General features: G+C 41.2%; 1 protein-coding gene across 1 annotated transcript; it reads right to left on the bottom strand.

Moving 5' to 3' along the window:
* Positions 1–604: 604 nt before the first annotated feature.
* HSP90B1 (heat shock protein 90 beta family member 1) lies at positions 605–19,543 on the bottom strand. Its single transcript, XM_065938013.1, has 18 exons — positions 19,374–19,543; positions 18,270–18,372; positions 17,461–17,602; positions 16,555–16,671; positions 15,188–15,519; positions 9,992–10,103; positions 9,653–9,772; positions 8,165–8,281; positions 6,330–6,467; positions 6,164–6,241; positions 5,965–6,030; positions 5,387–5,656; positions 4,873–5,118; positions 4,232–4,368; positions 2,376–2,454; positions 2,126–2,281; positions 1,732–1,854; positions 605–907 (listed from the first exon to the last, which is right to left on the bottom strand). The coding sequence occupies exons 1-18, from the start codon at positions 19,420–19,422 to the stop codon at positions 878–880; spliced, it is 2,415 nt and encodes an 804-aa protein (XP_065794085.1). The 5' UTR covers positions 19,423–19,543; the 3' UTR covers positions 605–877.
* Positions 19,544–19,606: the final 63 nt, after the last annotated feature.

The following is a 19,606-nucleotide window of genomic DNA, read 5'->3' as shown; positions in this document are numbered from 1 at the left end:
AGGCTTCTTTCCTTGGTTTTGACCTTAAAAATTTTGGAGGAGTACTGTTCACATCTTCTAAGTTAGGTTGAGTTTTTGAAGAATACCAGAGGTGAAGTACCCGCCTTCACACAGCAGGGGGTATATGACATCACTGGCTGATATGAACCTTGATCACTTGGTTATTATGGTAGCATCTGCCAAGGTTCTCTGCTCTAAACTTCCTGCTTCCCATACTCTAGAAGACAGTCATTAAATCCAGCCCACGTTCAAAAAGGAAAGGAGGATTAAGCTCCACTTTCTGGAAGGGGGAGCACCTACATGTACTATTTGGAATTCTGTAAAGAGTATGTCCCTTCTTTCTATGAGTGATTTTTAAGAATAATTTTAAAAGCCACTTAACTAAAGAAAAGTATGCATTACTTTTCTAAGAAGAAAACCCAGGACACAGGATCTAAGAAATACTGTATTTTATATCTATAGGAGATGCTGGATGTTCAGTACTTGTATCATTTCCTGATGTACATAAGTCAAGACATTATGCTGTATATCACCAAAAAACTGGAAGAAAAATCAAGTATCAGGGAGCTGTATACAATGAATTATAAAAAGACAAGACACTGGATATTTGGGATCTTTTTTATTTTTATACACATGACAAGATTTTACACCAAGAATAGTCAGTTAAATAGTACAAATTTACATTCATGAGGAATGTTAAAAAAAATTCAACTAAAAAACCCACTTCTTCCTGTGACCCACAATCCCAACATTTTACAGTGCAGAGGAGAAGGGGCTGGGGCATGGGGGTGCGGGACACATCCAAAACAAGTCTCTCCCAAGAGAAATAAACTTCACATTCCCTCTCCACACAGGATCCAAATGGTGAGAGTATAATTTACAGTTCATCTTTTTCAGCTGTGGATTTCTGTGAAAACAGAAAAATCAGAATACATTAAAAACTAGCACAACAAACCTTTGCTCACCAAAAGTTCATGTATGGAAAAAATGGAGATGCTTCCTATTTCTATTATCTGATCTATAGTCTAGAATCTCAGCTTGCTAATCTGCAAAATAACCTAGAACCCAATAAGATCAATAGTCACTGAACAATCAAAAATTTAAAATAGGTTAATGTTACTGTAGGGCAGAAGCAAGTGGCAAAGAACACAGAGGCACCACGGGCTAAGGAGTAATCTGCTTAAAAGCACCTCAAGGATGGATGGCGAGGGCTTCCCTGGTGGCGCAGGGATAAAGAAACCATTGGCCAATGCAGGAGACGCGGGTTTGATTCTTGAGCTGGGAGTACCCCACATGCCACAGAGCGCTGAGCAACAACTGCTGAGTCTGTGCTTCGGAGCCCGGAAGCCCCAGCTACTGAGCCCATGTGCTGCAACTACTGAAGCCCCTGCCTCCACCACGAGAGGCGCCACCGCGATGAGCAGAGTAAGTGCTGCTCCCCACAGCTAGAGAAAGTTCACAGCAGCAAAAACCCAGCACAGCCAATAAAAAGGTTAAAAGTTGCAGCTGGCAGTCCCTGCCTCCCCAGGCTCCTTCCCCGTTTAAAAATAGAAAGGATGGATGGCTAAACTAAGGAAGTAAAGGCCATGGGGAGGATTGAAATACACACTTTAAATAAAAAAGTGATTTGTTCCAGCTTTTGAATTTGACATTAGATGCGTATTTCTTGACGTTGACAATAGTTCTGACTTTCAGGAATTAAACATGCAAGTCCCCCCTGGTCTGCTCTACCTCTGCTGTTTCTGGTTCTTCCTCATCCGCTCCTGCATCCATCTCCTCCTCTTCATCTTGCTCGGTGTCTTCTGTGGCGTCCTCCGTTGTTTCTTCTGGTTCTTCTTCGGGCTCCTCTTCAACCTGAGGGCAACATTGATGAGCCCATTCATGCATCAAACACCTTGGCCCTGTGTTCATTTTGCTTATTTAAATGTGCAAGATCATTAATTCCCTTTGGTTAATTCTGTTAACTACGAAACTATAGAGGAAACCCTATAGTTAGAGTTAACAGTCAAGCTAACAAAGGGAGATAGGCAAGAAAAGAAAATGGATGTGAAAGGGGAAATTTCTCACTCATTTTTAGCACAGTGCCTGATACCAGGACTCAAACATTCAGTAAGTTACATCAAACCTTTGCATCAGGGTCGATGTTTAAGCTGAGGCGAAGCATTCTTTCTATTCTGTCTCCATATGCTTTAGTGTCTGGTAAAAGATATCCTGACCGCAGTGTTGCTGTTTCAAACAAAACCACAGCAAGATCTGAAACAGTTTTGTCATCTTCATCTTCCTGAAATGGAAAGAGTCACACACTTTATTAATACTAAAGGGTTCAAAGAAGTCAAATTAAAAGACAGAGGAGTAAGGCCGTTGATATCACTCACCTTAACTCTTCGAAGCATGTCTCTGATCAGTGGGTGTCTGGGGTTAATTTCAAATGTTTTCTTCTGGCTGGCATAATAACTGTTACAGAGTAAAAATTAAGGTTAACAAATATATCAAATTTGAAGGTCCATACATTTCCCATATTCTAGTATAACTTGCATAATTACAGATAACCTTTTAAAAATCAAGACATGCTTATATATTGTTAAATCACGCTTTCCCTTTTAAAGGGCAATGTGCATGGTTAGATCAAATAGTACAGTAAATAACTACTTTATTTACTAATGAATCCCAAGTGCCTTTGCTGAGTGGATGAACTGATTTAATGTCCTGTTCATCTCCTTTTAATGTATTCATGATCTTAATTGCAGCTGTGTCTCCCCAAAGTTCTGGAACAGAACAGGCTCTGAGTGCTGCTCAAGTAACACCTTCTCCATGAGGCCTCAACCAATATGGTTCTAAGAAAAATGGCGTCTTTTCACTAGGCGCGGCTGCAGTGCATTCTGGGTATCCCTCCATCACTGTTCGCGTCCTACCTGTCCTCCATGACTGCTCTCCTTCCTACAGCTGCAGGCTGAGGACAGGACGGAACCCTTCTCTCTCCGTCTCGGCATGCCTATCATACACACAGGGCTTACAGAATTCTGCCTTGACTTCTCAATCCTGACTAGTCTGAACACTGCAAAAGACAGCAGTGATGTCTACTGTGGAGCACCAGCGTACAGACACAGTAGGTGCTCAAGCGTTTGTTGGGTAGAAGGTACCATCCTGTTAGTAAATGACCCAAGAGATGGACTTAAATGGCTACTGTACTGTCGCGGTGGAACATAAGCAGAAACCCATTTTCCACCTGACATTTACAATCTAGTCAAGGTACAAGACAAATAAAACAGCACTTTGGCATTTGATTTTATAAATATTATACACTGGTGAGCCATGCTAATTATGAAATATAGGTATATTTTAAATGGAGTTTAGGGATTGTGACAATTGAAACTATACTTAGGAGAAGAATCTTTAAGCTAGGCTTGGGGGAAAAAAGTGTGACAGTAGGTAGCTAATAAGAAGATAGTCCAGGTAGAAGACAGAATAAAAGCAAGGAAGAAGTCATTTTTAAAACCATTGTTGTTACATTCAAATATAAACCTGAAATACATATTTCTTGAAAATAAAGGGTACCAAAGACCTAGTGTACCTCCAGTACTTGATCCTTGAGTTCAATTGCTGGTTGTGCATCCTCTACCCTGTATTTAGTGTAGAATACCACTTGGGGGTAGAAGGGGTAATTAAAAAGGATTTAACTCATTTAAGAAATATATTGGGCTTCCCTGGTAGCTCAGATGGTAAAGCGTCTGCCTACAATGCGGGAGACCCGGGTTCGATCCCTGGGTCAGGAAGACCCCCTGGAGAAGGAAACGGCAACCCATTCCAGTATTCTTGCCTGGAAAATCCCATGGACCGAGAAGCCTGATCCTCCATGGGGTCCCAAAGGATCGGACACGACTGAGTGACTTCACTTCACTTCTTTAAGAAATGTAACTGTCATTAACTTCATCTTTAACTATTATCTGAAAATGTAAAGGCAGTCCAGATACTAGGCCAAGCAGAAAATCTAATGCTGAAAGACATTATGTGTAACAGATAAAGAAAATTTCCATCTGTATATAAAATACTAAATATAAGTCACAAGTGCAAGACCTTTTCTTTAGTAATCTAATCATCTTGTCAACTTCTCTATAATGGAAAGTGGTAGACACTTAAAACCCATCAGTTCTTTGTGTAGAAGCTGTGTTATCTTCTAGAAAGAGGCTGGGCGAGAGCTTACACCCCGCAGGGCCTCCCTGAGGATGCTTACTTGGTTGAGATGTCCTTGCCTGTCTGGTATGCCTGGGCTTTCATGATCCTCTCCATGTTGCCAGACCACCCGTACTGGCTGGCTACGAGAGCACACGGGGACTCTGTCAGGCGCTGAGACACCACAGCCTTCTCGATCTTTGGAGGAGAAGGTGAAAGTTAGTTATGTTATCTCTAAATATCAACAGTTAAGGTCATCAAGTAATTGCATTTCAACTCATTAAGGACTCATCACTTAAGATCACAAACAGGCAGATCAGAAAAGTACCTCTCATTCAGATTCTTAGGAAAACTGTCATTTCATAACTGAATTTCTTAATCAGAAATACTTAAAACACTAACTTTTAAAAATATATACAACTTAAATTTAACCTGTAAAAATTTAAGCTACTGTAAAGACAATATTAAATTATGAAAAACTTCCAGTTACAAGAAAAAAAAAGTACCTACATACAGAATAATCACATATCCCTGTAATTCTTCGTCAGTTTTAAGCTTGTCCTCCCAATAATGTAACTACAATATTAAGTAGTCTGTATAACTTTTAATGACTACAAAGTAACCAGTTACAAAGTTTAATTTGCTAACAATTTTTTAAAACACAGATGCTAAAATTTTCAGTGTTTCTAATTTCCAGAATACCTTGTCCTTGAGGGCTTTATCTTTCATCCAGTTTAGCAGAGGCTCAAATTCTTTCTCAACTGCTTCACGACTCTCCTTACTTTTCTCACTTTCATCAAACTTCACTCCTTCCTTGGCAACATTCTGGAACCTCTTCCCATCGAACTCAGGAAGAGCCTGAATGCAGTATTCGTCCACAGGTTCTGTGAGATAAATCACTTCATAGCCCTTTTTCAGAAGTCGCTCAACAAAAGGAGAAGATTCAGCCTACAAAATTGAGAGAAATAACACAAATCTCCAGTTTGGCCTCAGTATGTTTTCTTCCTCCAAGTAGGTACGTTTCTAGACTACCAGCAATCCCGTTTTATGGGTGGGGAATTAAGAGGTGCAGAGAATACAAATGACTTTTTTTCCTGTCAGTGACTGACCAGGTCTCAGAACTATTTCAGTTAACAAATTTTCCTTTTTCTCTCTCTCAAGAATTGGCTATAAATCAGTCCCCAGCTATATAGCAGACCAGTTGAAGTTCTCTCACCTCTTTCCTGCTGGCCCCAGCCATGAAGTAGATTTTGTCCTGCTTTTCCTTCATTCTTTCCACATACTGGTCTAGACTAGTAATGTCACTTGGATGATGAGAAGACTGGAATCTAAGAAGTTTGGCAAGACGTGTCCGATTTGAGTGATCTTCTATCACGCCAAGCTTGATGTTGGTACCAAATTCTTTCCAAAAAGTGTCATTGTATTTCTCATCAGCAATCTTCTTGATCATGTCCAGAGTTTTACGGACAAGCTTCTTTCTAATCACCTAAACAAAATGGCAGAGTAACTCATTAGAGAACTTCATCACAAACTTTTGAGAACCGACACTATGTAAGGTAGCAGGAGAGTAGTGGGAAAGGATACAGAGACACTGGTATTCATCATGGGGGCGGGGGCGGGGAATGGCCCAGCATCCCTGTGTCAGACTGAATGGAAACCTAAGTTGTCACTGGCAACAGCTCCAAGAGTGCCTTCATGTTTGTATTCTAACTTTAGACCAGGTAGTACATATCTGAGGGTGCTCACAGGACAGCTCTTTCAGCTTCTATGTTTGAACATTTTTAAGGCACTTACCTTAAGCAGTTTATGTTGCTGAAGAGTCTCACGGGAAACATTCAAGGGGAGATCATCCGAGTCCACCTACAGACAGCAAAAGTTCAGCGAGCAATACAAACATCAGAGAAAAACAAAACCAACCAACCGACCAAAAAAAACCCCACTTTCAGACCCCCACTCTACTCCCCTCTTCCCCCAGTAACCTCCAGATACTTACAACACCCTTGACAAAATTCAGGTACTTGGGCATCATATCATGGAAGTCGTCTGTGATGAATACTCGGCGCACATACAGCTAAAACGGAAACCAAAAAAACAAAGGTCACTTTCTGGAAATCATACTTCCAAATTTTAAACTCCATTTATACTATTTAAAAACTCACCTTAATGTAATCGCTCTTCTTGGATCCATATTCATCAAACAGACCACGTGGGGCAGATGTGGGTACGAATAAAATTGACTTGAAGGTAACTTCCCCTTCAGCAGTAAAGTGGATATATGCCATGGGGTCATCACTTTCCTAGAGAGTTGGTATCTTGGTCATTCAAACGACACAAGGAAAAGGCAGTGCAAAGGCTAAGCAATATATGGTGTGGTACACATGCGGTTTAACAGTCAACCAACAAAAAAGTTCCCTTTCCAAAAGAGTGAAGGGGAGAGGAAGGCAAAGAGGGAAGAAGAAACAGTTAAGACTGCACTTCTAACTGGCTGGACACGGCTATTCTGATGTGGCTGTCAATAACGTTTCTCTACTGCCTACCCCTGGGAAGGATGGCTGAGTCTAGGTTCCACACACGTGAGAGGATAGGGCAGGAAAACCACCATCCTGTCTAAATGACAAAATGACAAATTTCATGAGTGTAGGTACTGTTCAACTAAAAAGTACTCAGCAACAGATTTCTTCCAAGAAACTTGGGACTGCAGCAGTGAATCAAAGAGGTATGTAAGGACAGAAAATTCTTGCTTTATCCATACTGAGCACCTGAAATGTAGCTTAGTCCGCACTGAGATGTGTTGGTCAGTGTAAGACATACACCAGACTTTGATAACGTAGCACCAACAAACAGCCCACAAAAAAACCCAAACAAAAAAACCAAAAAGGACCAATTTTTTGTATCCATTACCTATTGAAATACTATTGGATATACTGGGTTAAAAAGATACATACTACTAAAAGTTAACTTGGCCTGTTTCCTTTTTTTCAATGTAGCCTCTAAAAGACTTAAAATCACACACTGCTCACATATTTCTAATATAGCTGTTAAGATGAAAGTACCTCTATATACCCTAGGATTTTAGGGTACACAAGAATGAAAGAGGCAGAACCAAAGGAAAGTTTCTAGAGGTAAAGCTTAAAGGGTAGTTGGATGTTAACGTAAGGGAAACAAAGGTTAAGTAACAAATCAGCAGATGGAATAAAGAATAAAGAACAAAGACAATCAGAGTCAAGTATCGAGATATAGACCAGTGGTTGGCAAACTCTGGTTGCCACTCACAAGTAATTTCATCAGGACACAACCTCATCATATACGGTCTATGGCTGCTTTCAAACTATTGATAAGAGTGTTCTGACATGTCACAGATCCTGTAGCTCATGAGCTTAAAATATTTACTAGCTGACCCTTTAAAGGTCTGCTGACTCCTGATCTAGGCTAAAAATATAGATTAGAGAACCCAGAGAAGGAGCTAGAGCCTGAATCCACACCAGTGGTTAAGACTGCATGATGGACACAGTTCATTAAATTGTTCTAATTGTACAAAATGCTATTTGAGAAAACATTAACTTGAAACCATCTTAGTCAAAGCTAGTTTTTCTAAGAGTTATAAGAAATGATCGGTAAAAGAAAAAACAAAGGCAAGGCAATAGATTTAGTCATCATTTCTAGGCATGGCCTCAAAATAAGATGTTGTAAACAAGCCTTTAAAAAGGATGGTGGTAAGTCATTCAATAGCATGATTTTATGCCTTACAGCTTCTGGAGCGAAAATCAAGCATCCACTGACATAGGCGATTCTTAAATCTTTTTTGTAGCATAGACCCTTGGTGATCTAGTGAAGCCTACAGATTCCGTCTCAGAGTAAAGTTTTTAATGCATAATATAAAATACCCAGAATTAAAAAGGAAACTGGTTGTGCTGAAATGGTTATAAACCTGTTTTTAAGCCTATTTTTGATATAGTGAGGTTTTCTTATCACATTATTCTAAAATAACATTTACCTTTGAAAATGATTTGTAGAAAGCCTTGTATTCATCCTCCTCTACTTCTTTTGATGGTCTCTGCCATATGGGTTTGATATCATTCATCAGTTCCCAATCCCAGACAGTTTTTTCAACCTGAAGTTACAGTATTTGATTAGTTTCTGCTAACAGTTACATCAATGGTATCAATAGTTATACTACAATAACCACAGCTTTAGAACATTTCAAATAATATTAATGTAGAGTATCTCTATTGTAATATGGTTCCTGCCAAATGGATCAAAATTTTTTTAAAGGGCTTCTCTGATGGTTCAGTGGTTAAGGATCTGCCTTGCAATTCAAGGGACACTGGTTCGATCCCTGGTCTGGGAAGATCCCACATGCCATGAAGCAACTAGGCCTGGGCTCCACAACTGAGACCCGGAACAGCCAAATAAATATTTAAAATTAAAAAAAAAAAAATTTTTTTTAAAGTATCTCTCTCAATATTTAAGACTGATACATAATACAACAAAGGCAAATGGTTATCGTAATAATTGGTAACAATCCAATTAAGATTTTTTCCAGTTATTTTTAACTAGCTAAAATGTTATTTCTTGAATATGTTTTGAGGTTAGAAGGATATACATATTATGTATTTCTATTTCATGACTTACAGAAATCCAACATCTTATTTCTCAAAATTCACTATTACTACTAGCTACTCTGATACCTGAGCAGACCAGAAAATTAATTTAATAGTTTATATCTATGTGACAAAAGAAGATGCAAAAAGATTTTAAGATTTTAAAATTCAAAACTTATCATAAGCCACCAGTCCTGGGAAATATATAGAAGTCAGACAACTATTCATAAAAATGATCTGTGTTTGCTACTTAAAATTTTCTAGGGAGAGAAAACACACACAAACAGCTTGGATTTTAAAAGCTGGGCCTGGCTTGGATTTTAAAAGCTGGGCCTGCAGACTCCTTCAAAAGACAAGACTATGAAGAACTGAAGCTTAAATCAGTCTGTGCATATCTGGGTTTCTGTGTTTTTTCTAACATAATCTAAAAATTATTTTCCACCTTTGTTCTCTCCCCTCCCCTGCCTTGGTTTTATCGAGATACAACTGCGATCATTACTATACGAGTTGCAGGTGTACAACATAAAGGTTTACACATATTGTGAAAATGATGACCACAGTAAGCTAACTTCCATCATCTCATATAGATGAGAATAAAAGAATAAACAATTTTAAGAAAAGAACCAAAAGAAAAAATCTCCTTATTATGAGAACTCTCAGGAATTAAGACAGCTTTTCTATGTATCACAGAGCAGCGTTGGCTCCATCACACTGTATCTTACATCCCTAGTGCTCATTTATAACTGGAAGTCTGTATCTTTCGACCACCCTCCTCCAAAACAATCCCCTCTCCTGCAACAAGAAATCTTACCCCTTTTTCTAGGAATCTGGTACCTTATAAGCTAAACAATACTTTAAGTAGGAGGATGAACAGGGCTTACTTTTTTAGTTTTTGGTTTCTTTTCATCTTCTTCTTCTTCTACTGCAGCTTCATCATCAGATTCCTCTTTATCTTCTTTTGCTGCTTCCTCTTCTTCGGCAGGTTCCTCAACCGTTTCAGTCTGTTTATGTAGAAAATAGAATGATGGTTGAGCTCATGTTTCATAATTCTTGATTTTATCAGTAAGATATGAAACAAAATTACAGCTCAAAAAAATAGTAAGAAAATACTGAGTATCCTACATTGGAAGAACCACATTTAACCTTCAGTCGTTATGTGTTAAATATTTAAATATGTCCAAGGTAATATACATATATAAACTTTACTCATATAAATTTACCTTGCTGCTCCATACATAAATAGGAAAGTTTATGAACTGTGAATATTTTTTCACGAGGTTTTTAATTGTATCCAATTCAAGGTAATCAGATGCTTCTTCTTTTAAAACAAGGCTGCAAGGAAAATAAGACAGAGACACGTCATTGTTATAAATTTGTGTAAATATTCATTTGACTATAATAGCCAACTGTGCATAACCCACGAAGTTCCCATTATTCACGTTAAGAACTCTTATCACCAATAAAGGTTTGTGAATTAAATATACCAAATATGGGTAAGGTAAAAGAAAAGAATCTTTCTTGCACTCCCTCAAGTGGAAAACATTCATTATAAGCAAAAAATGAAAAGGTTTCTAATCTCAATATGCTGGATTTTTTTCATTTTAAGAACAGAAATCTGAAGCTAGCTGAAGGTGGGAAATCTCTGCAATATTCTGGAGAAAATTAGAATCATACACACTCTGCTAGCTTCCCTAGAAATCAATTGATTACATACTGTAAACAGTTGCTGCTGCTGCTACGTCGCTTCAGTCGTGTTCAACTGTGCGACCCCATAGACGGCAGCCCACCAGGTTCCCCCGTCCCTGGGATTCTCCAGGCAAGAACACTGGAGTGGGTTGCCATTTCCTTCTCCAAGGCATGAAAGTAAAAAGTGAAAGTGAAGCTGCTCAGTCGTGTCTGACTCTTAGCGACCCCATGGACTGCAGCCCACTAGGCTCCTCGATCCATGGGATTTTCCAGCAAGAGTCCTGGAGTGGGGTGCCATTGTCTTCTCCCACTGTAGACAGTTAACCCTTAATAAAACATGTTCCTTAAGAAAAAGGTAAAGGGCATCTCTGATGGCTCAGCAGTAAAGAATTCACCTGCCAATGCAAGAGTCCTGGTTTTGATCCCTGACCCAGGAAGACCCCACGTGCTGTGGAACACCTCAGCCTGTGCATCACTGCTATTGACCCTGTGCTCTAGAGCCTGGGCGCCGCAACCACTGAGCCCACTGCCCTAGAGCCCATCTTCTGCCCACGCACCATGACTAGAGAGCAGCCCCTGTTCACCGCAAAACAGAAAAGCCTGCGCAGCAATAAAGACCCAGCACAGTCAAAGATAAATAAATAAATTTATTTTAAAACAGCTGAAACATTAATCTGAACTAGTTTATATTTGCACTAGACAAAACAGGAGCCACCCACCTGTTACATGTGACTCTTTGTTAAAAGTCAGTTATAGTCAGTTTTAAACAGTTATAGTCATAACAGTTAAAGTCAGTTCTTTAGTTATATCACCACATTCCAAGTCAACAGTCACATGTAGCAGGTAGCGGCCATACTGGACAGAGCAGTGAAAACCCATGTCTACCATAGAAAGTTCCATCAGGAACAGCGCTGACTGAGATCGTTACAGTACCAAAACTAGCATTGCTTTCTCTTCTTCCTTACCACCCTTTCTGCAAACATCTCCTCCCGCCACCAAAAAGAACAGCCACATCATACTCTCAGACACAGTGGGGAGCCCGTATCTTGATGTTTGTGCTCCCAATAAAAATGGAAAATGTTAAATTTAAAAAAAAAAAAATGGAAAATGTTGTGTCTATGGTCCCCTCCTTGCCTCAAAAAGCGTAGAGTTTAGGAGGACTTTCCAGCAAGTACATAGTACATGACGACACAGCATAGGGAGGGGACTGCACCTCTGGTCTTGGAGCATACATAATAGTGATCCCAGGTTGGTACCAAGTTGCATCAGTTTTGGATGCAAATTGAAGCTGATGAGTAGACATCTTAGTCAGGTATTCATGAGGCAAGACATACATAAGCCTAGAACCCAGTAGCAAGATACAGACCATGGGTTGGCAAACTCTGGTTGCCACTCACAAGAAATTTCATCAGGACACAACCTCATCATATACTGGCTATGGCTGCTTTCAAACTATTGATAGAAGAGTTCTGACATGTCACAGATTCTATAGTTCAAGAGCTTAAAATATTTACTAGCTGACCCTTTAATTAAAACTCTGCTGACTCCTGATCTGGGCTAAGAATATAGAATTAGAGAACCCCAAGAAGGAGCTGGAGCCTGAATCCACACCAGTGGTTAAGACTGCATGATTGACACAGGACAGAGAGGCTGAAACAGAACTTCTGAAGAAAAAAGACTATCAGCAATTAAGAAACAGGCAAAGGAAATTTTTAAAAAATGATGCTAGGTACTGAGTGGATTGTTTTAAGGAGTGAGCAGTAAAATGCAAATTCTGTAGAAAACACAAAAAAAAACCTCCAAAAAAAAAAAAAGAGAAAGAGAGAAGCTATTGGTGGGGATCACAGCAACTAAAATAAGCCTGAATCCACTGGATTTAGCAACAAGGAATACTGGTAATTTATTTCAATGGAAAAGTGGTGGATAAAGTCAAAGTACCGTGGGCTGATGGGGGAACAAAAGGTGAAGTAGCAGCTAAGCCAAGTATGCTTTTTCGAAACACCCAACAGTAGATGGGAAAGAAAAAGAGAGAGTGCGTGCTTGACAGCAGAAGGTGCATCACCTGCCTGCCCCTCCTTCTCCCAGAGAGACTTCAATAGGTTTACTCTTTGATGGCAAAGAGGAAGGTGTTCAGGAAAGACTGACTTTAAAAGATGCAATAGTAATTAATTCTCTCATCTCTGAGGAGATGGCGTGAGACAACAGATGAGAAGCAGTGACTAGCTTTAGGGAGAAATGTAGAATACTCCCTTCATGATAGGAGGAGGGGCAGAAGCCATTTTATGTTAGCATTTACAAGATGCTGATTTCATGATCTCATTTATTCTTCTCTAAATCTCTCATAAGGGGTGGCTCATTAGGGGTAAGAACAGGAGTAGGGAGGAAACAATTGTCTGACAGCCTCTACTTTACTGGTCCAATGTTAAGATGAAGTAACTGCCCTATGAAGATGCAGAAGTGCCCTATGTAGGTAGGGCAAGACCTTGCCACTTCCTTGCCTTTGCTCTTTTCCCTTTGGCCATTCTAGACTTTCAGTTCTTCAAACGTGCCTCTGAAACTGTCCAACATGCAGTGCTTGCTGCCTAGAACGCCTGAACCTAACTCAAAACCATTTCAGAAAGACCTTCTGATGAGGGGGCTGTCCCTTAGCTTCTTTTCTGGCCATTTGCCATTCTGAAATTATTTCATGTTCTTTCTTAGTTGAATGAGCTATGTGAAAGGAGGGACAGCCACTGTCTTATTCCCCACTGTAGCCCTCAACTCTAGCAGTTATAGACATTCGCACAAGTATCCACTGTGAATTGGTGGGGAAGGCCTTGAAGAAAAAAGGCAATTTTGCCGAAGGAAAGGAGAACCTGTTTTAAAGTTTCATTTACTGACCAACCATCCATACCACTTCATGAAAACTGTCCTGATGACCCTTATCCAGTCATACAAATATCTGCCAGTCACACGTTAGGCACTGGAAATGGAGTCTCAACAAAATGTTTGCTTGCTCATATGGAACTTCTATCTAGACATCTCACCTGTTTCTTAGCAACACGAGACACGAACACCTCTTGGGACATCATTTTCTGTCTTTCTAGTTAAGAGAAGTGATTTACCTGTATTCTCCTACCACCTAACAGAGAGGACACTTGGGTATAACTATCAGTGATGCCTCCTAAAGAGATCAGGATATGTGAATGTTAATAATAAAGGTAGGGAAAGGTAAGTTTAGAATGAAAAATTAGTAAAAATACTAAAATGCAGTTGTCTAGTTTTTATTAAAGGAAAATTTGTGACAGTGAAGGCAAAAAATGTTTTCTGGGATGAAAAAAATCTGTTGAAATGATAAGATGTATGTTTGTTTCATACTTGCATATTTAAAAATCAGTAATATTGAGAAAATTTTAAACTGAATTAAGAAAAAAAAAGGAAAAAGCAGGGCTGTGGGCACATTTTCACTTGGCAGAACTGGGTAAGTCAACTGACTTCTAGATTGGAATTTCTTTATCTCTATGCTGGGGGCAAAAAACAAAAGCAAGAAAGCTGTCCTGTCTCCTGTCTGCTTCACACTTCACAGTGCTGTAAGCACCGGGAGATACTGGGCCTAAGATCTGTCTTGTTTACACCAACAACAGTTACTGGCTTGGGATTTCCATGGAGGTCCAGTGATTAAGACTCCAAGCTTCTACTGCAGGGGATGCGGGACTGAACCCTGGCTGGGAACTCAGATCAGATCCCATATGCCTTGGGGCGACCAGTAACTAGAGAGCCCATGCACTGCAACCAGAGAAGCCCAGGCAAGGCTACCACTGAGCTCCTGTGCTGAGAGCCTGCGCGCCACAATGAGAAGCCCTTGCAACTCAATGCAGCCCCCACACAAAGGTGGCGACTTAAATTCCACTTCAAATTCGATGACTTTTAACTATCCTCAGTCATGTCTGACCCTTTGCAACCCCATGGACTGTAGCCTGCCTGGCTCCTTGGTCCATGGGATTCTCCAGGCAAGAATACTCAAGGGGGTAACCATTCCCTCTCCAGGGGATCTTCCCAACCCAGGGACTGAACAAAGGTCTCGGCACTACAGGCAGATTCTTTACCATCTGAGCCCCCAGGCAAGATCTAACTGTCCTCCAGTGAGACATTTTCTTCCGAAGAACTTTCATAACTCTCTTTTAAGTCCTTTTTCTGTACCTCTTCTCTCCGGCCCGGCCCCAACCGTAGTTACAATCTTGAATATTTTCAAGGGTTACCCAGGTTACTGAGAGTCTCTTCTCAACCGGCCCTGCCATCCTCCACACCACCTTCAGAAAACTTTAAAAACTGCATCACAATTTCAATGAGTAACTGCCATCGCCTGAAATGCATTCCTTGAATTTTGTGAACACACTGTACCGCCATGCCCTTATCCACAATGCCTCACAGACTGCCACCACTTTTCTGAGTCCTGCTTCCCTGGAGAACCCGGACAAGCCACCTGTCTGTGAGGCCTCTGCCGCGCCTTCAGTCGGAAGAGCCAACCCTTCCTACCTGACGCCCTCCACTGACAGCAGCCACCATGACTCTGGGTCCGGTCCTTAGCAAGGTCTCAAAAATTTAACGTGATGAGAACTGGTTTCACATCCCTCATTTTTACAGGCAAAGAAATTAAGGCCCAGAATAGGCCATTGGCTCAGAGAGCCAGAACTGGAGAGTCAAGAGCCTGGTTATGGCTATTAATCTCATTAGAAGTGAGTAATACTCACGTAATGGTTGTTCCCCGTCCGAGAGTGTTTCCTCTGGGGTCAGCGATTACAGAAAATTCATTGGAGTCGGACTCCCAGATGTGTTGGGTGTCGTTGTTGTGTTTCGACGTGACAATAACTTTATCTGCCACAAGGAAGGCAGAATAGAAACCAACACCAAACTGACCGATCAGTTCCGATGTTGACTGGCCATCTTCTTGTGCCTCAGTCATTTTGTTCAAAAACTCGCTTGTCCCGGACTTGGCTATGGTGCCAAGGTTTTTCACCAACTCCTCCCGGGTCATTCCGACACCAGTGTCTGTGACATGGAGCAGGTTCTTCTCCTTGTCACACTAAAGTCAAGACAACAACAAGACAATTACACTCGCTTAATACTCACGATATGGAAAGGGAATACCCAGCTGTATACAGAGAAGCTATAAGCTTTGAAGCACATCAATTCCAATATAGAAGGAAAGCTGAACTCCTTCCCTCCTCAGATAGTATTTTATGGTCTTTTCAAAAAGCACACATCTTAAGTACAAACATCTTTCTTTACAGAGAAGAATTTTAAGTTCAGCGTATTTGATAAAGTATAGATCAATATAAGAGGGCAAGGACCAGTCTAAATGTCAACAGGCAGAGACAGTCCTAAACAGAACAATTTATTTAAGGGGGAAAAAAAAAAATTAAGAAAAATAAAATTTTATGTTTTTTCTATTTCATTGATAGAAGATAAAAGGATCTGAAACTTAAATAACTTCTGTCTTTGTAATCTGTGGGGATCAATGTTCTTCACTAAATATTCCCAGCTCTCTGCTTTCCAGAAATATTACAGCAATTATTTCCCTCACTGATAGTTGGTTAAGGCCATGTGACAAGTTCTGGCTAATGAGTTGCAAGTGGGAGTCAGAAGCATGGCTTTCAGGCTGGAGCCTTTAACTGGTGTGAGACCCTCCAAGCTTTCTTTGCACCATGGCAACCAGCTCACTCCAGATGGCAGGTGCTCCATCAGCCTGGGTCCTAGAGTAAGGATGATGCAAAGCAGAGGCCCCAAGGCAGCCTGTGATTAATGACTTAAGCCAGGGGTTGGCAAACTTTTTCTGGAAAAGGACCAGAGTATTTTAGGCTTTGTAGGCCATACGGTCTCTGTCAAAAGCAGTCACAGATAATTCACAAATGGGTATGGCTATGTTCCAGTACAACCTTATCTATAAAAACAGGCAGCAGGTCAGATTTGGCCCACAGGCCATATTTGACTGACCCCTGATTTAAGTCCCTGACACTTGGTAGTTAACTGTTACTGCCCCTAACCTAGTCTACCTTGACTGACAATGGATTCCCTATCGCTAAGAGTTCTTTCTACTTTAAAATTGTTCTAAGCTTACCTTAATTTTAACCGTCAACTCCTCATTTCCAGCAAGAGCATTTTCATCAGTCAGTGATATTAGTCTTATCTTATCTAAAGCATCAGAAGCATTTGAAATCAGTTCTCGCAGGAAAATCTAAATGGAAGCCAGATTTAATACACACTTCGATTAGCTTCAAAATACACGACATCAAACTTAACGTCAAATTCATTTTATTTCTCCTCTGTACTCTGAAAAAACTCTCTTTAAGGACTAGACTTATTATGGTACAAGGGTGGCTTTACTCTCTTGGTAAAAGGAGATACAGTTCTTTACACAAAGGACTGGAACAACTAAATGCAACACTTGAACTGGTCAGAGTAGTTACTACTCTATTTCCCTTCTTAGTGACCTTAATGTATTCAATACTTCAGGCTCAGTTTGTACGAATGTACTTAAGACTCACAACTATTCAGCAGGCCACGAACACAACTGGAGGGGAAAGGGAGAAAGAAGGGAAAATGTCTCTCCCCATTCCCACAAATACAAATAGGTATCTAGTAGCCATTCGTGCACATGCTGGGTCTTTAAACTTTGAAAACTATTTGCTTGGAATTACTATTATGTAAACATATTAACTATTGGCTTCCCTGGTGGTTCAGTGGTAAAGAAATCTGCCTCCAAGGCAGGAGTTACAGATTTGATTCCTGCCTGGGTCAGGAAGATTCCCTGGAGAAGGAAATGGCATCCCACTCCAGTATTTTTGCCTGGGAAATCCCATGGACAGAAGAGCCTGGTAGGCTACAGTCCATGGGGTAATAAAGAGTCAGACATGGCTTAGGGACTACACAACTAAACAGCAACAAAGCACATTAACTGTGAAAGTCATCAAGTTAGCTACCATACAGAAACAAAATAACATTATCATAACCACGGGCTGCTTACCTCTTTATTTTTATACAATGAATTGATGATGAGTTTCATCATTCTGTTAACTTCAGCTTGGAAGGCAAACTTTTCTGATTTCTCTCTAAGTTCTCTTATTTGGGATGCATTTAATCCATCCAACTGAATAGCTTCTTCCTCTCTGAAGAAAAAAATTTGATCAATACTGCATTACTTAGTTCCCTCCAAAAAAAAAAGCATCTGCGATGAAAGCCCAATGGTTTTAAGGGTTGAAAGAGTAAAAAGGAAACCTTTATATTACCAATCTACTATCTCATTATTATTTTTTCACAGTGATGTTACTTTTAATACCAAGCTGGAAATACTCTATGCTTAAAATTGTCAGAAAAGTAAACCCAACTTTCCTCTACTATAAAGCAAAGTCACACACATTTCTCTTCCCTCACAAGGGACACATGCCAGGGAAACTGGCTTCTAAGGGTCTACAAAGTTTTAAGTCCTAAAAGGCTGAATGAAAACGTTGCTCAACAGACATAAATCTTTTTAATTACAAAGTGTACACACTTACTGAGTATAAAACCAAAGTCTTTTCTAAGATCTTAGCAAGTCTATCGTGCTAGTATTCTGAAATAGCTATCAAAATAGTTTTCAAGGGAATTCATCTTATTCTGACCAGTCATTCTTAGGGGCAAAGTCAGGAGATACTATGTACACACACAGTTGCTAACCCTTTATTTTTCACCTATTTAAATTCAGAGTACTTCTGGACCTTCAGAGATACATACAAAGAAGCTATTGCCTTTCAGGTTCCCAAGGGGTTATATGTATAGGTTCAGAAGAACACAAACCTCTGTACTACTTCATCATCTGTCCTTGAGCCTTCTCTACTTTTACCCAGATCTTCTTCCACTGTCCCATCCACATCCACTTCATCGTCAGCCCGCGCTGACCCTGAAGGAAGATTTAACATCAGAAAACTCTCACACATCGTTGTTTCATGTACTTCTCATGAAGTAGCAAGATGGAAGAGGGCCAGAGTAGGGGTTGCAAAATTCACTTGGTAAATATTGGAGCGGACGATGGAAGAATGGATCCACTGGTTTAAATAACCGATATAAACCCAAGTTGACACATTTCTTATTTCTGTTCAGACACTGAGATCCCCCAGGAGATTTTTAAATACGGAGGCGTCCATCACCTCTAAAAGGGTAGCCCGGGGATCCTTTATAAACACTGTTTAACCGACCTGATACCAGGTCCTTTCTACATTCACACGTGTTGCGCGCAGGCCGAGCAAGGCCTACAAACTGACCATGCCAAAACTTAGGCCTTCAATATCATAGGTCAGAAAGCAAAAAGGATTTGTGAAACCTCTAGCGAGGAGAACTGAAATTGGGCCCAGGGGCCTCAGAAAGGGAAGAAATGATAATAGATTTTAGGACCTTAAGGAGCTAGAGTAAAAGTGAATCAAACCGCTGACACTGCCGGTCTGCTGCCCCAGGGCCCCACGCTCCACAGCCCAGCAGCTAAGAAAGGAAACTCGCGTTGGCGAGGAGACTAGGGGCCGGGGTGGGGGGGGGGGTGCCCTCAAACTCTGATGATCAAAGGTTGCGGTGTCTGACAAAAGTCCTCCGGAAAAGGCATAAGCGACGCTCCTGGGGGGCGCGAGCCCGAGGGAGGCTCCACCCCGAGGAGGTTGAGGCTGCTAGGAGCCGATACCAGATCTTAAGGGATTTAAACGACTCCGGTCCCCTTTTATGCTTCCAGAAGGTGACAGTAAAGGAAACCCCCCGAACCTCTTTCTAGGAAGAGCGATGGACACCCCATCGGCCCAAACCCTACCCACTTATCCCCCCCTCCCAGGCTCAACGCCCCCAGAACCTTCGAGAAGAGGCCGCGCTTGAGGGGGGGGGGGGGCGTCCCGGGGTGCCCGCTCCTCCAGGATCACTCACCGAAGGTCAGCAGGACGCAGCAGAGGCCCAGCACCCACAGGGCCCTCATGGCACACGGCCGGTGAGTCTCAGGTCCCCTTTGATCTCAGGAGCCGCCTCCGCCCCCCCCTACGCCGGAGTTCCGAAGCTAACACCTCAAGCCGCGCGATCCGCCCACTACCCCCCAAGCGGGTCCGGCCGCTTTTCACCCCCACTTCTCGCGGGCGGGGGACGGGAAACACGAACCCACCAAT

This window comes from Muntiacus reevesi, chromosome 1 (genome assembly GCF_963930625.1).
Source record: "Muntiacus reevesi chromosome 1, mMunRee1.1, whole genome shotgun sequence".
In the NCBI taxonomy this organism is placed as follows: Eukaryota; Metazoa; Chordata; class Mammalia; order Artiodactyla; family Cervidae; genus Muntiacus; species Muntiacus reevesi.
Note: the sequence above shows the minus strand (reverse complement) of the source record. Positions and strands in the feature narration are given on the sequence as shown.